Source organism: Scophthalmus maximus, chromosome 13 (genome assembly GCF_022379125.1).
Source record: "Scophthalmus maximus strain ysfricsl-2021 chromosome 13, ASM2237912v1, whole genome shotgun sequence".
In the NCBI taxonomy this organism is placed as follows: Eukaryota; Metazoa; Chordata; class Actinopteri; order Pleuronectiformes; family Scophthalmidae; genus Scophthalmus; species Scophthalmus maximus.
In genome coordinates, this window is record NC_061527.1 from 9,433,277 (window position 1) to 9,456,641 (window position 23,365).

Sequence of the window (23,365 nt, forward strand, 5' to 3'; positions counted from 1 at the left end):
ACTGTGCTGCCCCCTGGTGTCCGTCTCTGGGAACTACCTGTCTTGACCAAGATGTGACGTAAGAACTTCCTGAGACTTAAGCCAATCAGCTATCGCTGACGCAGACGATTTGAAATTGAAGCGGGCGAACGCGGAAGAGGGAGAATCATAAACAGAGGTAGCTCTGTTAGCATGAACTCAACGTTTATCCTTTTAGAAAGTATTTGTATTTACTTTCAACTGCCATGTCTCGCTGTACTTGCGTCCGCTTGACGTGTTTTTCGCGTCGTGTACTGAAGTAGTGTCAGTACGCTGAGTGGAGTAACCGTTGGAGCAGTTAAGTGTTTTTGTTTTTAGCAGCCGGCTGCAGCCATGTCGTTGTTTAGTGTACAGGCGAGGAAGCACACGGCTTATTACGACCATCTGATGTCGACACCGTCGGCCAGGACCCCGGGCAGAGGGCGTCCGGAGGACAGGAGAGGAGCAGACACGACGCTGGAGAAGAGTGGGACCACATCCGGAGACTCTGCGTGCGAGGGCAGCAGCCGGACGTCCGAGACAAGCCGACAGGTGAACAGGACTTTTGTCGTGTCGGCGCCGTCGAAGAGCGGCGGCGGGCAGCAGACCCCGCACCGCAGCCGACTCACCCTGCAGAGGAGGTCGAGGAGGAGGACCGGGGCCGAGGCGGCGGAGGGAACCGCGGCCGAGAGCAGCCAGAACACCACGCCGGCTCCGGAGAAGAGACTGACCCTGCAGCGCAGGACCAGGACCCCCTCCATGGATAAAGGTGCCCCGGGGCAGCGCGGGGTCGGCGGCGGCACTGGCCTGCAGCCGAAGGTCCTCAGGGAGCCGAACGGCAGGACGCCGAGTCTACTCAGGTGTGCGAGTTTAAGAGAAGCGGCCGCTAAGAGCAAGGGCAGAGAACCCGCTGCTGCGGACACCCGGGCGAGGCCGGCGGGCACGACGCCCTCCGCGGCCCGGCAGCCGGACGAGCAGGCGCACACATGCGAAACCCCCACCAAGAAGACACCGTTTGAGAAAATCGCGGCCAAGAGGGCCGTGTTCGAGGGGCTGGCGCGGAGAGAAGCGCCGACGAGACCGGCCGCGGGCAAGTCGGCGAGTCTGGAAAGGCCCAAAGTGTCCCGGGTCACTCAGGACGGGAAACCCGCGGCGGCCCCTCGGGTCAGCAGGGCGCCGGCGGGTGCGCACCGGCCGACCGCGAGCAGGGCGTCCGGCTCGGGCCAGAGGGGGGACAGCACCTCCCGGGACAGCACCTCCCCTCCTCACCCTGCTCCCGGCGAGCAGCCGCCGACTCGCCCCGGCGAGGCCGCGAAGCAGCCGGACGCGTTCAAGATGGAGAACAGCGCGGTGACTGTGGCTGTGCGGGTCCGACCCTTCAGCGCCAGGTTGGTGGAGCAGCAGCACAAAAACCACCAGCAATGATGCACCAAGACACATCTATTGTTTCTCAACCTTTAAAGAAATTAAACATTCACCTTTTTTTTTACTGCACATTCACACAAAGCTGTACTTATTAGTCCACTGTTTCACCTACCATTGAATTGGGGGAGCCCCGCCCCTCCAACGGGAGCCACGCCCCCCCCGAAAAGTGAAATGATTATATATAGTATATATTATATATATATTTGTTTGTATTTTACATATAATGCCAAGCAGAAGTCATTTAAGGCCACCTTCCTTATACACCTCATTCCTCATTCCTGCATAAAAGATTGTGGATGAAACTTAACGTGATTTTCTGAAACCTAATGACCCCCCCCACCAAAAACAAACCAGTAAACCTAGGGGAAACACTTGAGTCATGTTTTTATCCAATCCCAACCACTGCACATGTTAGCCTCTTTTTCACAAAGCAATAACTTGCACTCTTTGTATATAATGTATATATTTTTTTTACTGTCTTTTGTTAATTTTTTCCATTTTTAATGTAAATTTTTTTGCTATATTTTATTATCTACCTCCTCCCTGATACATTTGACTCTTGCTGCTGCTATGACAGGTTAATTTCCACAGTGTGGGATTCATTTTATCTTATCTTATCTTATCTTAAACACCTTACAAGAATATATACATATCGTATTTTACAACATGTTTCAGAGGTTCTCAGGTTGAAATTAAACCTGGGCACTTAATGTCAGTAGAGATCAAATTGTAAATCGATTTAATCCATCAGTCACTTAGCAGAATTTTTTTTTTTTTATTGTTGATTATTAGTCAAAGTCAATGTTTTCAAAATGACATGCTCAAGCATGTTGTTGTTCCAGCTCCTCAGTTGTGAGGATTTGCTTCTTTTCTTCGCATTATGTCATAGTAACTCTACTTCACTAATTGATTTATTATCCTGTTGATTTTTTTGAGTGTTGTTAGGAAGAAACAAGAAATCTGACATCATCACCTTGGGCTTTAGGAAATTCTGATGGGCTTTTTTCACCTGCCACTTTATTGAAACAAATGATTAATTGCTAAAATAAACTGTAGATTGATTGATAATGAAACACATTTTAGTTTCACTGTATTTGTAGTCTTCTGAGCTAGAAAGATGACCATCAGGCCCCCACACTACAAAAAATTAACATTTTTAAATTGTGGATATTTCTCCTCTGTTATAGGGAGAGGGCAGAAAAGGCATTGCAAGTCATTTTCATGAACAACCAGGAGACTGTTGTCCAACATCCAGAGTCCAAACAGAGTTACTCCTTCACCTACGACTTCTCTTTCTGCTCGGTGGATGAGAGTGAGCGTGCCTTCGCCAGCCAGCAGACGGTGTACGAGACACTGGCCAAGCCGCTGCTGCTGAGGGCCTTCGAAGGATTCAACACGTGTCTATTCGCTTACGGTCAAACGGGATCTGGGAAGTCGTACACGTGAGTATTTTCTGTCTGTGCCCATTAAATCACTTTCCTCTCGTCTTCGCTCACCTTTTCTTCTTTGTTTTTGAACTTGTACGTTTGATTGATTTGAAATGATTATTTTGCAGGATGATGGGCTTTGGAGAAGAGGCAGGGGTTATCCCACGGTTCTGCCGTGAACTTTTCTCTAGATTGACCTCCATAGAAAATAAAGAGGTAATAAATATTGTTAGTGTTTCATTTCTAAGACGGTTTCTCTTGAAAAAGAGGATGCACCCTCTCTATATAAAACTCCAGAGCTTAAAAGACATGAATTTGTTTATAGAACTTATCAAATGACCCAGTTCTCTGGTTATATGTCAGGTCAAATGTCATGTAGAGATGAGCTACTTTGAAGTGTACAATGAGAAGATCCACGACCTCCTGGTGACCAGAGATGAGCCAAACCAAAGGACGATGCCTGTAAGTAGTTTGCAGATGACAAAAATTTCATGAAGTAGTAAAGTGTTTGTAAATTCTTGTTGTGAGACATCAAGATTTTACTGTAAAAATGATTGTTGGCAGTTACTAAAATTGGCTATACTGATAAATCAATTTTGTTGTCCAACCTAGAATGGACTTCCCTGTCTATCAATGGGAAGATGGGAAATCTTCTATTATGTCACAATTCTTAGAGGTATATAAAGTATGTGATTTATGTATTTGTGTTTCCAGCTGAGGGTGAGGGAACATCCCGTCCATGGTCCCTATGTTGCTGAGCTGTCAGCGTAAGAAAACCCTTTCTTTATTTTCACTGTATTGCTTTACATGTAAGGCCTAAAGAACATTCTTGAATGATGTGATTTTTCAGAATTGCTCTCTTTGTTTTTTCTTCTTCACAGTAATGTCGTGAGCTCTTACAATGACATCAAGGTGGGTTTAAAATTGATTATTAGTTTCGTCGTCTTTCAGATCCAAGGTATTTATCTGTCACTCTCAAGACCCACTTTAAATGATTGAGCAGGTCAGTGTTGCATAGACTGAATAACAATGTCTGTAAAGAGCAGTGCAGGTGAACTTGGAGTTAAATGCTGGGCTTTAATGATACAGTTTATTCAGAGGGTAGCGTGAAAACATTATAAAGCTGCTGATATCACATGAGCGATTCCGTCGTAATTCACACTTATCTTTTTCAGGGGTGGCTGGAGCTGGGCAACAAGCAGAGAGCCACAGCAGCTACGGGAATGAACGACAAGAGCTCCAGATCTCACTCTGTCTTCACCCTGATTATGACCCAGACCAAAGTATGACCTCTTGACCTATCTATGACATCACCAAACACTCAGCAAAAATAGTTTTGCCTCAAAGTTTAAAATATTATTGTGTCACAGACAAAAATTTTCACAGACGCTGATTAACTCGTGTTCCAGTCGAATGTTACACGTGAAAAGTTTGTGTATGTGTGTACTTGTGTACAGACGGAGTTTGTGGAGGGAGAGGAACATGACCACAGTATCACCAGCAGGATCAACCTCGTGGACCTAGCAGGCAGCGAACGCTGTAACTCTGCCCAGACAAGTGGAGACCGACTTCGGGTACACACACACAAACAGACACACACACACACACACACACACACACACACACACACACACACACACACACACACACACACACACACACACAAACAGACACACACATGCACACCTACTGCTTATTGCTGCTCAAACACAAACATTTACTTTCCTGCATTTCAGATAATATTTTTTCCCCTTTTCTTAGATAGTATAAGCAAGTAACATGTGCTTTTCAAAGACCCAACACGCGTTGGGTCTTTGATTTTCTGTTCACCTTGCAGATGATGCTTTTTTCGTTTTGCATTTTTCTGTCTTGTATAAAAAAAATATTTAATTTGGACTGATGTTGAGCCAATGATTATCTGGTCAACAATCAAAATGAGAAATTAACAATTCCCCTTTTGAATTTTAGCAATTATATTACAGACTCTCAAAATGAATCTCCTTACAGCAGGTTGAGGTTTATTCCGGCTGCATTTTCATAACTGCATTTGCATGTTCTCCTATTCAAAACAATTCCCTGCATTCCCTGTGTCATTATAGGAGGGCGCTAGTATCAACAAGTCCCTGCTCACCCTTGGAAAGGTCATCTCTGCCCTGTCCGAACAGGCACTGACCAGGAGGAAGGTCTTCACACCGTACAGGGAGTCCGTCCTCACATGGTGAGACATCAGCCGCACATGGAGCTGCTGTAGAGAACAATGTCTGTTTTTGTAAGCTCTTATCATCAGCCTTTAAAAAAATAAATACAAAAATCCACGTTTTAATTTAAGAGGCATGATCTCCCCCTTTTTTCCTTTGTCTGCAGGCTGTTAAAAGAAAGCCTAGGGGGTAACTCCAAGACGGCCATGATTGCCACACTGAGCCCGGCTGGCAGCAATGTGGAGGAAAGCCTGAGCACTCTGCGCTATGCCCAGCAGGCCCGCACGATCATCAATGTGGCCAAAGTCAACGAGGACACCAGTGCCAAGCTCATTCGAGGTCAGCCACTCAAAATAACCAAGTTCAAAAATCTCATTAATGCAATTTTTTTTTAATAAATGCAAAAAGCTGGTTATTTATACAGCCCGTTTATTTATTTTTGATCAAATCGTAGTAATAGATAGTTAATAGTTTTAGTATGGCTTATCGCTTTATTTTGGTGAACCCGTCTGTACATGCAGGAAATATATATATATATATGAATACACTGTATATGAATTTGGCCTTTGTACTTACAACAGGGGGGAAGGGTAGCGCAAGGCTAACACCCTTCTCCCTTGAGAAAAACACGTTTAGATTTCGCAGAGGTGTTTTTTTTCACTGTGCACACTCATGGACATTATGTTTATCTGGAGGTTGAGGTTTTTTTGTGAATCTGAACATCTGCCATTTGACAAAAACAGCAGCTCACACCTGTATGTCCTTATTCACAATGAAATGGGGTTTTTTCTATGCCCAAGTGATGTTGTTACAAGACTCCTGGCATCTGTGAAAAGTATTTTTGTGCTGGAAGAATCTCAGCGGTGCAAAATCAAGTTTTAAAGCCCCAGAGCGTACTTCTTAACAATCCCTCTGTCATCAATCGCTTAAATATACGTATAAATAAGCTCATTTGAACTGTCCTTTATTCTCTGTCCTGTCTGTCCATTAGCTTCTCCTCCATCTGCCTCTCTTTGTTTCTGCCTGTATGTTTTTTTTTTTTTATATGTGCATGTCTATCTTATCATTCATGTCTTGCTCTTGATCTTCCTCTCCCTCTTTCTCTCCCACATACCCTCCTGTCTGCCCATCTATCCATCACCAACTTATGCGCTACCCAGTTCAATTAAGGCTTGGCCCTAACCTTGCCTCCAGGCCATATTTATGCACTGTCAGCCGCACATGGCGGCTAACTGTCATGCAAGTATTATTTTTCACGAGATGATTGTGCTGCTGTTTGACGTTTTCAGCACTAAGGGGAGCTCTTGCTGTGGTTTTCTTTCGCTGTCAGCAAGAGACACTAAGTGAATATGACTCAAACATTACAAATCCGGTCAGTGTTGCTCGGTAAATTTTCGTCAGTTTCTAATATTGTTGATCAGATATTTCTGTGTCCTCTGTTTAAGTCATGCTTTAAAAAAAACACAATCAGGACATTCATATAACTCCCGTCATTTTTTAATCGACTCAACTGATATTCATTTACATTTACAGTATATTTTTTCTCAAAACTGCTAAATTATGTAATTTAGTTGTATGAAGTATTTTGGAAAAAAACTTGTTTGTTTGTGTTTCAGAGCTGAAGGCGGAGGTGGAGAAGCTGCGAGCGGCCCAGATGAGCTCACTGGGAATTGAACCAGAGAGCGTCCGGTTGTTCCAGCAAGAGATTTCTTGCCTGAAGACCAAACTCTGTCAGCAAGAGAGAGAAATGATCGAGGCCAACCGGTCAGCATTACTGCAGTTCTAATAAATGTTTTGATTTTATTAAATTAACGTAACCGATGATTATCGTTTTTTCTTTTTGAGGGGGTCATAGTGAAAGCTAATGTTTAAGACAGACCTACTACTGTAGCAAAGTTATTCATCATATTCCTTGTTGTTTATTGATTGTGCATTTCTTTTTAGATTTGGTTTGCACTAATATTAATTTAACAACATATATTTGTTTGCCTATATTTAATGTGTTAATACATAGATTGGGGTCCAAATTTCTGAGACCACTGTCCCATTCAATTGCATTAACTTGAATGGGAAAGTTGTCTACATATATACATTCATATTTTGTTTTATCTTACATTCCACACAATGTGCCTTAACTTGATCCCAGGAAATGTAATAAAATGAAAAAATATCAATGGCTAAATTAGATTTTTTTTGGCAGGGCATGGAGAGAGAAACTGGAACAAGCTGAAATACGCAAACGTGAGGAGACAAAGGAGTTGCAGGTATTTTTTCTGAGCAGAAAATTACATCTTTATTTACTATGTAACTTCCTGTATATAGTACATGTAACTTGAAGTGTCAATGCTCAGTAATAAATATTCCTGCACACTGATAACGTTCTGTGTTCGATCACTGTTGGGAAACATTCAAAAACACAGAGGCAAGATCTGTTGTCAACTGTGGAAATGTTGCTGTTGTGTGGCTTCAGAAAGCAGGTGTGACGTTAAAGGTGGACAATCGTCTTCCCAACCTGGTGAACCTGAACGAGGACCCTCAGCTGTCTGAGATGCTACTCTACATGATCAAAGAGGGTCAAACAACAGTGGGCAAGCACAAGTCCGACTCCAGCCATGACATTCAGCTGACTGGAGCCCTCATTGCTGACCAACACTGGTGAGGAAGTATCACTGTAGGGGATGTAGTAACAATGGGATTTTATAAAGATGAATAAATCATATGTTTACAGTCCTAGCAGTTGTACATGTATTCTTGTTTAACAGAAGTGCACCTCAACCTTACTTGCTCCTTGAAAAGTGGCTACTGCTTGGAATATTTGAGATTTGAACAGATATAGAAATCATGAGAAGTATAGAATTATGACTATAAATAAATAAGCTACTATTAATTAAAAAAACAAACATTTGATTGATCCTTAATATTAACTATATAAATGTTTTTAGGATTGACAGTCATTGTTACAGAATTATGAAATGTTTTTAAATATTTGGCCATTTAATAAATATAGGAAAGAAGAAAAATTGAAAGGTTTTTCAATTAAACACAATGTTTTTATTTATTTATGTTTTAGTGTTATTACCAGCCTCCATGGTACTGTCAGCATCACACCTATGGAAAGTGCCAAGACCTTTGTTAATGGGAACCTCATCTCAGATTCCATCGTCCTACATCATGTAAGTAAATCATTAAGCCCTCCTTCCCTCTCTAAAAATTAGGTACTTCCTTTACACTATGAGGTCACTCAAATATGCTGCAATGACGTTTCTTGTATAACAATTTCAAACTCAAGCATATCAAATGCCTGTTTACACAAAGCACTTTATGAATGAAATTCACTCTTCATATCTGTCTGTGTATTTTGCTTCCAGGGTGACAGGGTGATTCTAGGTGGAGACCACTACTTCCGCTTTAACCATCCAGCAGAGGTGCAGTCTGGGAAACGGGTATCATGCTGGACGGGCGCAGGCGATGGCCACAAAGATTTTGAATTTGCCAAAAATGAACTACTGGTGGCTCAAAGAGTTCAGTGAGTCCAAAGACCCTTTGTTTTTTTTAAATGTTTTATTTCAAGGATAACTTATATTTGTGAAGACTGATAATAAAAGTTAGAATTTCCCTTCAACCATCTTCTTTGCGTGTCTCAGACTGGAGGCAGAAATTGAAGAGGCCCATCTGAAGGCGAAAGAGGAGATGATGCAGGGAATCCAGATGGCAAAGGAGGTGGCCCAGAAGGAGCTTTCTGATCAGAAGGCGCTTTATGAAGACAGGATCCATGCTCTGGAGACAGAGCTGGTACACAAAACTTCCTTTTCTTTTTTTCGAGCTAGTGAGAGCATCATGACTACTAAGTGTAACCCAGTTGCAGAGAACCTTAGTTCTAACCAATGCACCCATAATACTCTATGCTGTACCGTGGGTTATTGTTCTGAAAAAACTATAATCACAAGTTCTTCAAGTCCTTTTTCTTAAACCTTGTGTACTACATTGTATCATCACAGAGCCATCAAATAGTTCTTGTTGTGTATAATCTTATGTATACCATTACACCGTACGCATTGATTAATGGAAAAATATAATTCTTTCAGAATGAGGAAACTGCACGGAAACGTCAACAGGAGTTGGACCAACAGAGGGTGGCCAACCAGGTGGCCAAGCTGAAGGTGGCCAAGATGGAGCTGGAACAGGAGGTGGACACCCACAAGAAACGCCTCCGTCTGCACATGGAGACCCAGGTCAGGACACAGAGCGACACCTGGGAAAGTTTCTGGCTTGGCTTAAAGTCAGAGATCCAGACTATTAACGACTACTAACTAGACAAGTAACAGATCTTAATTCAGTCAGCTTTCCTTCTCTTGATCCTCAAGTGTCACTCGACATTGAATCTGGATTATTCCTGTAACCGTAAATGACATAATCTCCCTGCTGTGATCGTTCTGAGGATTTCTAATGATCTGAAACGAGGTTGAGAAGCTCAGGCAAATGTGCTGACCCTGGGTTTTTGTCTTAACTGACGGGCCATTTGGTTTGTGTTAAAACTTGGCTTTAGCCACAACGTTATGGCCTGGTGGATTTTAATATTGTGTACATTACCACGATTCACTTCCAGGCGATGGAGGAACAGCGTGTGAGTCAAGTGAGGATTGTGGAGGCCCTGGAGGCGGAAAAGAGGAAGATTGCCAAAGAGCTGGAGGAGATGCAGAAGAAAAGAACTTTAAGGGAAAACCACACTCCCCAAAATGGTAAGATCTTTCAAGTTACCGCCACATTCTAGAGTTAGGAACTACACCCACCCACACAGCAACACAAGCTGAAATGAATGCTAGACGCTGAGAGTTTGTTAGCCCCTCTACCTTTAATCAACAACAGTTTCAGAAACTGACTGAGAAACACACGTTTGGAATAGTGTCCTTGATTCAAAAGTTAGAGTCAGGATAGTATACTGATGGTGAGGGAGTATTTTAACTGTTCTTAAAATGTGAACCAGTTCCACTTAGAACAATTAAATCAGACTGATATGTTAACTGTGTTAATTTTTTTCATCTCTATATTCCAGTCTCTCCACATTGGGGTGCCATGAAGTTGTCTTTGATGATTGAAGAAGCTAATAAGATCAGTGCTAAACTGAAGAAAAACACAGTCTTCAGCAGGTATTAAAACTTTGGTTTCATTCGTTTATTTAATTGGCTGCTGTCTTATTCTACAGCTTTACCTCCATGACAGTGTTATTTCAAGCTTGACGGTACCTTCACCTGACTCTCCTCTGTCTCCTCTTTTTTTCAGACATGAAAGCTCTGGCAACGAGAATCTGGAGCAAGGTGGTTTGCTACAGGTGCGGGTTCAAAACACAAAGCTGGGCATCTCCACGTTCTGGAGCCTAGACAAGTTCCAAAACAACATGGCTGCCATGAGGGAACTCGAACAGGTTTGCCTCACATTATCTCTGCCTTTAGAGTCTTGCACAGAAATGCATATCATGCTGAACTGTCTGAAACTTGACAAATGAACCTGGTACCACTGAGGCTCAGTGCAGAGAACATTCCCTTTATGGACGAATGCTGTGGGAACATGTTTTCTTTGTGTGGTTTACCAGTTTTCTACATCTGTCCAAACAGATCATATGAATAATTGACACAAAAATATGGTTGAATTTATGTATAAAATCAGAATGATCATGGGTGTAATAAATCAGAAATGAGTTTACACCCTTAAGGGTCTCATAATGATGTGGGAGATGCATGAGTAGACTCGTGGTAAACCTGATAAACTATAAAGCATCAACAAATTTCTTAAACATTCATAGGAAGCTTGCGCATACCTATTTAATTTTACCGGCGCTCCAATAAGCTAATAGCCGATGCCCGTTGAATGAAGCATATTCAAGCCGCCAAAGCCCATCTCATCCTCATTCTGCATATTCAATCTGACATCAGCTCAAGTGCAATTGACAATTTCCCAGGTGTTCGACCTTATTTACAGTCCGGAATGGGTTGTTTTATGCCTGACAGAGGGGATGCTGCTTCACTTTGCTGTGCTTTTCTCATTAAGTTGTGTAAATGAGACCGGGCATGTCAGCAGTAGTTTACTCTCCGCAGGGGGATTCCACCTCTAAAGATGACGACGTGTTTTATGGCCCTGATGATGAGTGGGAGCAAGATATATCGGCCTCCTCTGCCTCCACCTCATCGTTCTCTCGCCGGAGGTAATTATCCAGCTCTTCTCTGTCCTCCTATCCATCGGTTTGGGGTTCCAGTACCATACATTCATATTAGATTACACAAAAGTAGTTGTATTGTCCAGTTACTAAAAATGCGTTAGAAGTGTTCAGAACCCCCGAGAGCACGTTGCTGGGGGAAGTGACGGACCGTCTCTCTGCCCTCTTTACTGTTTTTCAACAGTTCCCGGAGCTTGGCTGGAAAACAATTTTTGCCTTATAGCACGTGGGTTTTAATTTCACAGCCCTCATGCTCAACTCTTTAATGTGAACAATATGTCAGGCAAATAGATGTATATGGAAAGTAGAAAGGTATGCAGATGGAACATGGAAAATCATTTTGTCAAACTGTCAAAGATTTTGGCAGTTTTCACAAAGAGTTCCTAGTTTCCAACAAAGCAATTTACAACCTGGCACATATTTTTGACTTTCAACACGTCCCTTTTTTCAGGAAGAGTTGACTTGAAGTTGCTGCCCACAGAATATTTCCTTCTTTATTCTTTTCCCTGTGTTTATTAATTTTATTTCCATACAGGCCAGGCCAAGGGGTTTAGAGAAGGAAAGGGCACTAAGGGTCCCTTTGTTTCTCACTCTACAACCCATAACCCAAACACAGACACACACTAAGAGAGCACCTGTGGTTCATGCAGATCCCCAACATTTTCCCCTCATATTGTTGTTATTCTTGTGAAGCATGTTTATGGTGCTTCTTGTGGTGCCTGCGCTACCAGCCAAATGAAACATGGCATGAGGCCTTTTGCTCCTTTATACGTTTTCTCTCAGACTCCATTAAACCCACAGATGTTTACTGAACCCTCCCACCTACAGATTTTTTCATAGTAACTAAATAAGGTTTATTCTCCTGTAGAGCTCAATTTGGACCCGTTACACATAATTTTAGCATGGATGCTGGCAAATTGAATTATCTTATTCATTTCCAAAGCCCTACAAAGATGGCAATAGGGTTAAATTCCAATGCCTTTATAACGTCAAATAAAAAAATTATAACACTAAGAAAATCCAACAATAAGTTTGAGCTGCAATAAGTATAAGGGCATTCTAAGTTGTAATAAACAGTAATAAACACACCAAATTCATATATCTTGGGGTACCAAACCACTGTGAATGAAAGCATTAAAATGGTAAAAAAGTGTAAATGTAAGCACAAAATATTGGCAAGTTAGTCATAAGCTGTTTTCAGACATGAAGTTTGGAAAATGTCCGGACCAATTTTTTGTTTGCCTTTCACATATGACAAATGCAGCAGGAGATTGTCTGAGTCAGACGCTCTCACATCAACAGGATAATGTCCGAATCATTCTGTGGCGCCTGGGTAGAGCATGCAGGAGGCAGGACATGCCGATAATTCCGCTTGCGAAAGCAGCTTTTTTCGTTTACTGTCATCAACACGCACACTCTGTGAATTTTCCTGCGGTATTCTCGCATTTTCCAGAAATTTTACTCAGGCGCTGGCAGGAAAAGTTACAAAAAATGTTAGGAGCATACACATACAGCCCCTCTGGAAAATTTCAGGAACATGTCCTGATTTCAGAGCATGTCTGATAGCAGCTATAGGGTTTTGAATCTGGTTTGTTTGGCATCAGGAGCAGGAGTTTGTTGAAGAGCAGAAGAATCTCTGGGCGTCTCTACGAGATCCGGGTCCATCCGATTCAGAGCCTCCACAGTGGCCCCTCCCAGTGTTCTGGTAAGGCACCGAACAAAAGTACTATTGTCTGCTTTCTGATTGAAAGGAAGGGGACGGTGTTTGATTCGGCCATCGTCACACACCCCTTATCTTCACACTGTGTTCGTCCCAGGGTTGATGGGCGTCGCCAAACCTCCCTCCACCCATTCCAGCAGCGCAGAGTCTGCCTTGCCCGGCATTTGCAAGGAGCTGATTGGTCAGTCAGTGGCCCATCTTCGTGGTTGTAGTGGGACAGAGGAGAGCCTGGCTGACAGGTTGGCGTCTTATCTCAACCTGGTGTATGAGGCGGTCCAAACCATATCTGACCTGTACGACAGTCTGGAAGATGACAGCCAGGAGAACGGTGAGAATTAGTCTAATTTTTAGCGGTCGTCAAAGTTGGTAGATACAGTAGATACTATACTATTTCCATAATTTCCAGTTTGGGATCAATAAATTGCATCTTTCTATCTATACCTAACTTTAAACAGGCCATGAATGGAAAAATCACATAGCATTTAATTTCTCTATGTTATTGACTTGACATTGTACAAAGAAAATAAATAACAACTGTTCTTTGTTTTGGGACATTCAGGTCTAGGATGATATCTATCTGATTTATTGTGTAATATTAACACCAATAACCTTTTTAATTGTACAGCACGTTTCTAAACAAAGTCACATAGTGCTTCACAAAAGAATAAAAGACCAATAAAATGATAAGCCCACATCCTAACCCCACAAATTAAAATTCACACATAGATGAAAGCTTTTTTTCCTAAATAGAGAGTTTTAAAACGGGAATCAGAAGCAGTAACAGATATATCATGTCTAATCTCAGCTGGTAAGTCATTCCAGACAGCCTTAAGTTACCAATCGGGCTCTGGAAACGACCAGAAGACCACTATCATCTGATCTAAGGTGTATATGAATGCTGTGTATGCTGTAGGTTTGTATGAACCTTTTTTCCCCCTCCTGCAGTGTTTGTATGTAACTCGGTGGCCCAGACTCAGCTGGTCAAGGCCACCGCAGCAATAGAGAGCGCAGTGTTTGTTACCACGCAGTGGTTGGTCGGCGTTAAACCCGTCTCTGGCCTGCTGTACACCATCACTGAGGAACTCAAGAGCCAAGTCAAGAAGATGGGAGGATTCTTTCAGCTGCTCATTCAGGTAAACACATAAAGCACCACGCTGGAATAAAGGCCATGCAGCGACATGATACCATGGTTTTCGTGGCACTTGCAAATACATTGAGAATTGAAACGAGTGCAAAATCTGAGCTGAAAAATGATTTACAGTTTAGCGTAGTTTGGACAGGGGCGGCTAATCAAAATGCAGTGCATTGATTGACGGGTCTTAGCTCTGAGCTGTTTGAGCTCTGTCTATGGAAATGGCCAAGCGGAGGGAATTCTCATCCTTGAGCCCCAAACAGAACATGAATATATGAAACTTAAATCTAAATTCCTTACCCGCCTCAGCACCTAAACACACACTTTTCCCCCTCTCACTTCTGATTTTTCATATTCTTAAGTATTTTAATTTATTTACCGACCCCTCAGACTACGTGGACCACTTTGTTGGCTTGGCTTGCATTCATTCACTATTAAATCAATTTTAATTCAACATGTTTGTCAGTTAGCTTGTGCCGGCTTGATGTTTACTGAAATTATTATTATTTTTTTTTCTGCATCCAGGGCTGTGAATCCGAGATCACATCAATGGTGAAGGAGGCGCAGAGGAAGAGCAGTCAGTGCTTGGATGCAGCATTGCTTGCACTCGGCCACCTGGCGGCAGTGACATGCATGCCACTGAATGCTGTCGAGCTGGGTGCCCAGGCCACAGGCAAGGTAACACCACCATTAATACCTTAGCAGCTACTATCTCCGGTAAGGCTTTGGGGTCCACTATAATCAAGCCCCCGCTCCAAAATACCAGAGAATGAAATATTAGCTGCGTGGATCTCGGAGCGAGGAAGATTTTAGGTCTCGGGGGATTATATCTACAAGTCATTAGTAATTTTGTTTCCCTTTGTTTTCCTTTTGTAACTTTTGACCTTTTTCTTAAAAAAGTAAAAACAACCACAGGTTATATCGCAGGCAGTGACAACCAGCATGTCTGAAATAAACAACGACAGACAGCCAGAAACTCAACTACATAAAATTCAGTTTAAAAGATTCCCAGTGCTTGAGTCTGTTTGTCTGACAGATGATCTCTGGGAAATGTAGTGTAGATGATTAAGTTGATTACTATGGTTAATCCTTAAAAAGTCTTAAAGGGTCTTGAATTAGCTTTTATTTGGTCATCATTGGCCTACATGATTTGCGCTTGTGTTGTCGAAATCACGGATCACATGCACATTATTAAGAAAAGCCACCAACATTTGTTAAGATTTGGTCTTGGATGTGTGAAGAGGTATGTTTTCATGCAATGCATAACAATGGGTTTTGCATCTGTTTGTTATATGATGATATTTGCCAGTATTTGACAAATATCCACTTTAATTTAAAGATTATAGTGATTTAAAACACATCACCCAGTCCGAGAGTGCATTTGTTTATTCTGGAAAGAGTATTTAATACTTTAATACTGGTCTGTCCAAGGAATACTAGATTTTATTTCAGAATATGTGCAGATACTCTGTATATGGATATCAGATTAAACTGTCTGCTGGCTGATAAATAAGGAGAGATAGCAATACAGAAATGCATAACTAGGTTTGAAGTTCTACAACATAGTTTGTCGACAGAAGTTTTGTTTTCCCCCCTGTTCACAATTCTTTTTCATGGATCTGTTTTAAAATTGTTGTGTTCATCCTGTTCAATCCTAAAAATTACAATAAAATGTGATTTACCTTAATAATATCTTTACATCTTTTCAGCCGTCGATGACCGTGTGTCTACTGAAGGGCACCAACAGAGGCGTTCGCTCTCTCTTGGAGGAGAGTCTCACTGTCACCAGGGAAATGCTAAGAGAGGCTCAGCTGTCGTATCCCAGGAACCCAGTAAGAGATCATGATCATTTATTAAAAATCTCTCTTGCTTTGAATCACCTCAGTGTTTAATTTCTTACAGATAAATGTTACTTTACGTACGAAATCGCAGAAGGAATTGTCCTGATCAGTGTTCAAAACTGATTTTTGGTTATTAACTTCCATGAATGTGTTCATATGTATTTTTAATGAGTTCCTATCACTAATGCCCGTCTTCTCTGCTCTCAGGTCCTGCAGAGCCTAAAATCCAAGACGCTCGATTTAGCATGTGCTCTGCAGAGCTACATGCATTGTCATATTTCGGTGAGTTGAACTGAAGAAATTCACTCTACTAGAAAGCTACACTACGTTAGTGTCTAAGAACAAAACCCTAACTTACCTAAATCAATTTTTTCTTTTACTCTTACATGATCTTTCATATTCTAGTTTGCCAGAATTTTTTTCCAGGGTCAAACTGAATGTGATTAATGGTATTAGCTATTGGCAATCCGCAGCTTCATCACAAAAACTACTGCCGTTTGCTTGCGTGGACGGTGGCTTAAATGACAGAATACAAGCACAGCAAAGCTTCAGTGGATATGTAAAGGTTAAAATCGGTCTTCCACCATGACACAGGCTTAATGTTACAGATTAATACCCACTCCCACAGCAGCCCCGTTAAAGATGCCACTCAGCCTTTTATTGTTCCTGTAAAGCTCAATGCTCTGTAGGCTTATCTCTCTGCAGTGACCCCTAAAAGATAATTCGGGTAATGAATGTGTTGAATGAAGTGGCATCAGTCACAGCTAACGGGCTTGTTTGCTGTTATCTTAGCCACACAAACTAGCAGGTTTTTCTTTTTGTTAAAACCAATCACTGACACATATAGAGGCAGGGGCATTTTGCTGCCCACTGTGTTATTGTGGTCAAATAAACCTGAGTTATAGCTTGAAGCAACTACTTCCATGATGGGCTTCTTTTTTTTGTTTTTTTTTTGCTTTGCTTGTGACACAGGACTGCACTTGGTTGAGGATGTAAATGTGCATCTACAGTATGAGTGTAATGTAACCAATGGACTTGGGACAATATATTGCACCTCTTCGTAAAAAGAGTGATTTTTATTACATTATTATCATTTCATACAAAATTCAAATTTTGTCAGAAAAGGTGGGAAAACCCCTTTTCAAGGAGCTTTATTTTTGCACTGTGAAGGACATAACTATTTGACCTTGACTGAGCCGATAATATTAATGTTGATGCATGATTAAAATGTTGGGTTGGGTTAATTATTTCTTATTTCATGGCCTATTTGGGATTATGCAGTATAATAATAGTCATAATGATGATTAAAAAATGGACCCCCACATTTAGGGTTGATTACATGGCAGCAACAAAAGTTGCGAGCCAGGTCAGCCAAAGAAATTTTGATTTTTAGGATAAGACAATTTGGTAGTGTGGTTGACACACTAGTAGATGTATTGATTACAGTACAAGGATACAATTGTATATTGTCAATTGGTATGTTGTTCTTGTGTGTTTTAGTTTTGTGATTGTTAGTTGCATCACACTTAGAGCCAATTATTTGCCCTTGTTTTTTATAAAAAAAAAAGTGTTTTTTTTTTACAGGAGAGAGAATCTGACCCACAGGAAGTGGAAGAAGCGATGGAGGAGGCTTCTGCTTCCCATTTGAAGAAACTGAGGACTACGGCAACCAAACTGTTCCAGTTGAACCAGGCCATCAGACAGCTTCATTCCTCTCTGTCTGCTGCCCTGCGAGGTGAAGCCTCTAACATACATAGAACCTGGGTGTTTTATCCAGAGCGACTAACGCTGTAAACCTCCCGAAGTCACAAGCATTAGAAATTAACAGTATTAATAAGGTGTAGTTTTTCGTGCATTTTGTCAATTTGTTTAAATGTATTCCGATTACAGTATGGTAAGATGGAATCGCAAATCCAGGCATAAATTCCTAGCTGAGCAGTAAAATTTGACAAATACATCACTGTATTTAAAAAGTTTTTTCAGAATAATTAAAAAGGTTGCTCTTCCATTAAATTCTTTAGTTTAACAACTTCTGAATTGCTTCACGCAGTGTTTTGTCAGTGGATCAGTATGCATAATGAACTGCTGTGTTGTAACAGATGTTGCTTTATGGGCTGTTTTATTACAGTTTAGCCAAAGCATAAACTATATTTTAATTATCATTGATGTAATAATACCATTTTTGGATGAATAAAGTGGATTCTGAGTCACAAGAGGTTTGATGGTCAGTTAGCAGCCAGTGTGGCAGGCAGGATGAAAAGAATCACACAAAAAAGAATCGAGCATGAACGGCGTAAACGAAACCAGCCTCATTCCAAAATCCACCATTATTGTTGCTGAAGGTGTCACTCCACTCCTGTCTGATGGTCTTTCTCCCTCCAGGAAAAGACAGAGACTCCAACTTCAGCAGCTGCAGAGAGCTGATCTCCTCCTACGCCGAAGCAGTCGACGAACTGATCTCCGGTCTGTCCAAGGAGGGAGCGTTGGCGCCGTCCCTGCAGCTTCCCTGTCTCCAGAGCGTCGTGACCGCACGAGACAAACTCCACTCTGCTCTGCAGTCCCTGTCCTCCCCCTGGGACGAACAGGGGGCTGGAGCGAGCAGAAGCTCTGTCGCTTCAGATAAGAGCACGGGAGATGAGATCTTGACTAAAGAGAGTACTTCCACTCAAAGTGCTGTTAGAAATCGAGTTGTGAGTAAAATAGTCTACTCTCTCCCTCCAGGTGTGTCATCCAAAGGCAGCCCACACTGGGTGTAACGTGTACATATACGATGTGTTTTTCGTTACGATGCGCTAATATCATGTAGGCTTTACTGTAAAACTAAACAGCTGAGTACTTTGACGTGAGCTCCCTGCTGGAAATAACAAACGGGTGTCTTTTTCTTTTTGTACCCCCCATTATTACCAAGCTCCAATTGCAGGCAGCTGAAAATTTATTGCTACCATTTAAGTTAATAAACAGTCATCTTTACACTTTCACGTCAGTCTCTGTCACGTCTGATATGATGTAAATGTAGAACTACTGTTTAAATGAACTTGAGGTCCTCTTTTAAGTCTTGCTTGAAAGAGCATTCAAGGTATATTTTTTTTAGATAATGCATTTGAGCAAATCTAATTATGATGGATAAACACAAGAATACACTTATGCTGTGCCAGGCCTTGCCTATGTTTTTCAGAGGCCACTACATTTTCTTTGCCTTTTTTGTATTCAAACATCCAACAGTTCTACTATCAGATACTTTGTCACTGGGTTTTGTAAAAAAAGAGAAGAAGAAAAAACGACTTTGTCCCCATGCTCTGCTGTATATGATTTCTTTTTTTGTATGAAGGCATATTTTGTTTTTGCTTTGCTCTTGTATTTTGTACTTGTACTGTAACAGTTTGCACTCCGGAGAAACTAATACTCAGGGTTTCTTCTTTATACATATAGGTAAACAATGCATAGTTATGTCTTTTTAGTCTTTTGTAACACTTGGTATAAAAAAAATCACATCTATATAGTTATGGAAGTTGAATTAATACGATAAATTCATTTGTATTAATTTGACAAGAACCCAAGCCTTTCATATTGTGGAGCACTTACTTACATGGACTATTTGTAAACACCGCTCCTATAAGCCGATTATTTTATTGTGAATATTTGTGAATTGGCCCTGAAATATAGTACAGTCTACATTGCAAGTAGGAAACTAAACCTGTTTACCAAAACATTCACGTTCACATTCCCTAATTGGGCAAACTTGCATTGAATTAAATACTGAAAAAAATAAATAAAAACAAGTTGAGTCGCACAAACTGTACATATTGAACTTTATTATATATTGTCCTTTGAATTTACACCCGGTGGATATCATTTGTCATGTCCCTTTACTGTAAGTTGACAATGAATTACATCATTGTTAATTTACGTGAGGTAAAATTGTGTTTTTATTTTCAGGGGATTACATCATGGTCCCTGGATACTACTTTGGGAATTGCTATGTCAGAAAGAAGAAAACTTTAACATGTCATGGAGTCTTTTTTGATGCATTCCATGGTTTAAAAAACCAGGAAGGTCACATATACACAATGAAATGGAATAATTGATGGAGTGGATGCTGATTCAGGAAGATGAAAATTCCACGACACACATGTGAAAATAATACTTTGATTTAACAGGATGCCCCCCCCTCCTTTTTTTTTTTGCAGCAGGTAACATCGCCTCCGGTCACCCGGCAACCCTTGGTGGCCCCGGGACATCGGTGAGGTAACAGACACTGAATGTGTCTTAGTCTACATGAGGATATTCCTTGGTTGCACATGTTTGAGCGAATAAGAAAAAGGATAACTCCCTTGAGCTGATTGATGGCTTCACGTTCATTTGTGTGTTACATCATCGTGCATGTCTCTGACTTCACTGGACCCCTGGAACACGCTCCAACGGCCCCCTGGAGGTCCTCGAACCCTACTTTTGAAAGCCCTGTTGCTCGCTGCAGGTTACGCCCACTCCTCCGCGCCGCAGCCTCCTCTGCATCCTCCCCTCGTGCTCTCGGGAGCCCGCTACTACCGGGGATCCTCTTGTACTTCAGTGACGGACTTATAAAGCGCAGCTGAGAAGGAAACAAACAAAACAACCTTTAAAAAAAACAAAAACCCCGATGCTTAAAGGAGTGGCTGAATGGTGCGTTCACAGACGCTACGCAATTGGAATGAGGAGACGCGCCAAAAAAAGTTCTTAACAAGACGAACATTTCAGGTAGAAAGAAAATACAAATTTCTTTTTGCTTTTTATGGTTTGTCCAGTGTAACAAGTCACAATACGATGGATCTGCTCTCCACTCACAGCTAATGTTTGTTTTTGTTTCCCCCCTCCAGGATGCACTGGTTGTTGATGCCCAAGTTAGGCTTTCTTGTAAGTACATCATCTTTGTGTTTATGTTTTCTCTCTTCGGTGGGATGTCGAGTTTTATCCAACAAAGTTTATTCTGTGTTGATTCCTTACATGTTGTGAAAATGAAAAGGAACTCCATAAGAATACTACAAGATTAAGATTCATGTTGTTCATGTCCTGAGGACTTTTTTTTTAATCTGTGTTTGATTAATCATGCCTGGAGATCATTAGTGATTACACACACCTGTTGTTTGATTCGTTTTCTCATTAGCAAAGAAAACTTGTTGCCTCAACAACGAGCTCAAAATTAAAACTGATTTTTTTTTTCCAGGTTTATTTTCACAGCTGTATATCAGGTGAGTCACTTTTTATGTCTTTTTAAGGTAAACACCCAAGGTGGTAAGAACAAGTAGCTAACCTGGCTAATTAGCGAGAAACCCCTACACCATAACCGACACTAAGGTGCTAACTAGCATGGATGCTAAAGTGCCATCAAGTTTTCACCCGTGTGAGGTATTTTCCCTAATGGTATCTTGCTGAACCGTCATTTTTAACTCTGCTGAATCCTAATAATATCACAATAACTATAAAAAAAAATCTATTAGAAGCCCAGTAAAACTGTTTTCAGAAATAAACTCCGGAAAATTGGGTGCACACATTTTCTTTTACCTATGACGAGCGCAGCAGGAGATCGGATACATTCACATCAACGGGACAATTTCCGGATCATGCAGGAGGCAGGACATGACGAACATTCTGCTGTGGAAAGCAGCTTTTTTGTTCACAGTCATCAACATGCCCACTGGCTCACTGGGAATTTTTCTGTGGCTTTTCCTACTAATTTCTCACGTGGGCTCACTCGGATATATTTGGCAAATGTTACCTGGGCGGCTGGCAGGAAAAAGTTCCGGAAATGTCAGGAGCAAATTTGCCCACATTTGTGTTCTCACGTAAAGCCCCCCCCGAAAATCTAAGGAATATATATCCGAACTCCAGCGCATGTCCGAAAGTCTGCTCAAGACGTGCACCCATGTTATACTAGCCTGGGACCCAAGTTCTGGGAGCACATTTAAATTTGCTCTGCCAGAATTCGGTCTGGACCCCTTCATAATTTACGTCCAATCACAACCGATTATCCTATAATGGGCGGGGTTTATACCACGACGCAGATGGAAGCGACTTTGTAAACAACCAAGGCTGCCGCCAATGAACGAGCATTTGACAAACAAGCACCGCAACACTCGTTCACAGACATTGTGGAATCCTCATCACATCCTCCTCTCCCCTTACTTTAACCTTGACCTTTAAGGCAAGTTAGCTTTTGTCAATCCTTACCCCTAACTTTTACTCTAAATGTTATCTAAATTAAATTGAAGTGTGGAAGTGAGGATGTGCAAATGATGAATTACCCAACCAGCCAACAAATTGAAATAGCATGCTGGAAAGAATAAAAACAACCTCCCAGTCCTAGCTACTCTAGCAGTAGAAAAAAACATGTAGGAAATACCACACGTTTCAAAAAACCTTGGGCAGGTCTTATAGCGATGCCTAGGTGGGATACTGGGAGATTGTGTAATTTGCTTGTTAAACAGCATGTTACTTACCTGTCATTGATGACCAGATAGAGGTTGGGACTTTTACAATTCTATTTGGTTGGTGGTTGAGTGCAGTAAGTGCGTTTTCATTCACTTTCACAGTCTTAACTGAATACATCTTGACGCACATGAAGCATTTGGTCCAAAAGTCTCTCAATCTTTTGCGGCAGTGAAGAGATACAAAAATGACAATAGGGAAAACATTGGATGGATATGTAAAATAATAATATATTTTTAAACCTTTTATACTGCAATCTGTACATGACACTCAATTGGAAAATTATTTTTCACTAACTTTATATCTTGCACTCAGCTCTTAACATTTGCACATTGGTAATGGATGAAATTGCACATTAATTTGTATTTTCTTTTGACAGTTTGGAAAATATGAATTTGTGCTATATTTAGTTAGATTCAGTAAAATGCTTTACTTTTACTAGAGTGATTTTGATTTAAACTGTGACACTGCTCTAACACCTGTTTTAATACAGATGACAGAGCATTGATTGTAACATGAAGGCCTATGTGATCTTAACATGATTGAAATGTCTCGGATATCAGAATCAAAACACTTTTAATTTTTTACCAATGCTGTCTTGCAGGTATCTCGCTCTCAATTTCTTCTTTTGTATATTTTTGAACAGCTTTTACATTGGAAACCAGAAGCCTGACATATCATGAGTTCTATTATGAGTATGTGCCTGATCGACTGCAGTGGACCAGTGCTGGGGAGCTCTGTAACCAGCGCTCCGGGGCCTTAGCCACAGTCACCAACTCGGAAGAGAACCGAAACCTAACCACCTTCCTGAAGTCTTTGAACATCTCTGAACCTGTGTGGATCGCCAGGAAAGTCATGACTTATCTGACAAGTAGGTTCAGTATGCCATTTGTTTATACTTTATATCAACATATGAGCAAGCTTTTTTTGAATAGTAGACTCATTGTTTGTG

The 23,365-nt window shown here is 41.3% G+C and overlaps 2 protein-coding genes across 5 annotated transcripts in view; both read left to right on the forward strand.

Moving 5' to 3' along the window:
* The first annotated feature begins 125 nt into the window (after positions 1-125).
* Positions 126-19,741, forward strand: kif14 (kinesin family member 14). The gene is made up of 29 exons (XM_035647149.2): positions 126-1,385; positions 2,610-2,864; positions 2,978-3,065; positions 3,213-3,311; positions 3,564-3,616; positions 3,731-3,761; positions 4,025-4,132; positions 4,307-4,423; positions 4,949-5,067; positions 5,214-5,386; positions 6,664-6,811; positions 7,248-7,311; positions 7,518-7,702; positions 8,118-8,220; positions 8,416-8,573; positions 8,692-8,839; positions 9,133-9,279; positions 9,654-9,786; positions 10,101-10,194; positions 10,328-10,469; positions 11,140-11,246; positions 12,863-12,963; positions 13,076-13,306; positions 13,924-14,111; positions 14,636-14,788; positions 15,820-15,942; positions 16,159-16,233; positions 17,536-17,686; positions 18,334-19,741. Exons 1-29 carry the CDS (start codon positions 352-354, stop codon positions 18,705-18,707), a joined length of 4,902 nt encoding a protein of 1,633 aa, XP_035503042.2. The 5' UTR covers positions 126-351; the 3' UTR covers positions 18,708-19,741.
* Positions 19,742-20,200: 459 nt separating this feature from the next.
* The window catches only part of LOC118318462 (adhesion G-protein coupled receptor D2), an 81,481-nt gene continuing 78,316 nt past the window's right edge, over positions 20,201-23,365 (forward strand). For 2 of the 4 annotated variants that reach the window (XM_035648135.2, XM_035648137.2), the window contains exons 1-4: positions 20,206-20,685; positions 20,805-20,841; positions 21,152-21,176; positions 23,060-23,284. In XM_035648135.2, coding sequence (XP_035504028.1) covers positions 20,806-20,841; positions 21,152-21,176; positions 23,060-23,284 — 286 coding nt within the window. In that variant the 5' untranslated portion in view covers positions 20,206-20,685; position 20,805. Of the gene's footprint in view, positions 20,686-20,804; positions 20,842-21,151; positions 21,177-23,059; positions 23,285-23,365 lie in introns of all 4 variants that reach the window. The other 2 variants (XM_035648138.2, XM_035648139.2) reach the window with 2 other exon arrangements.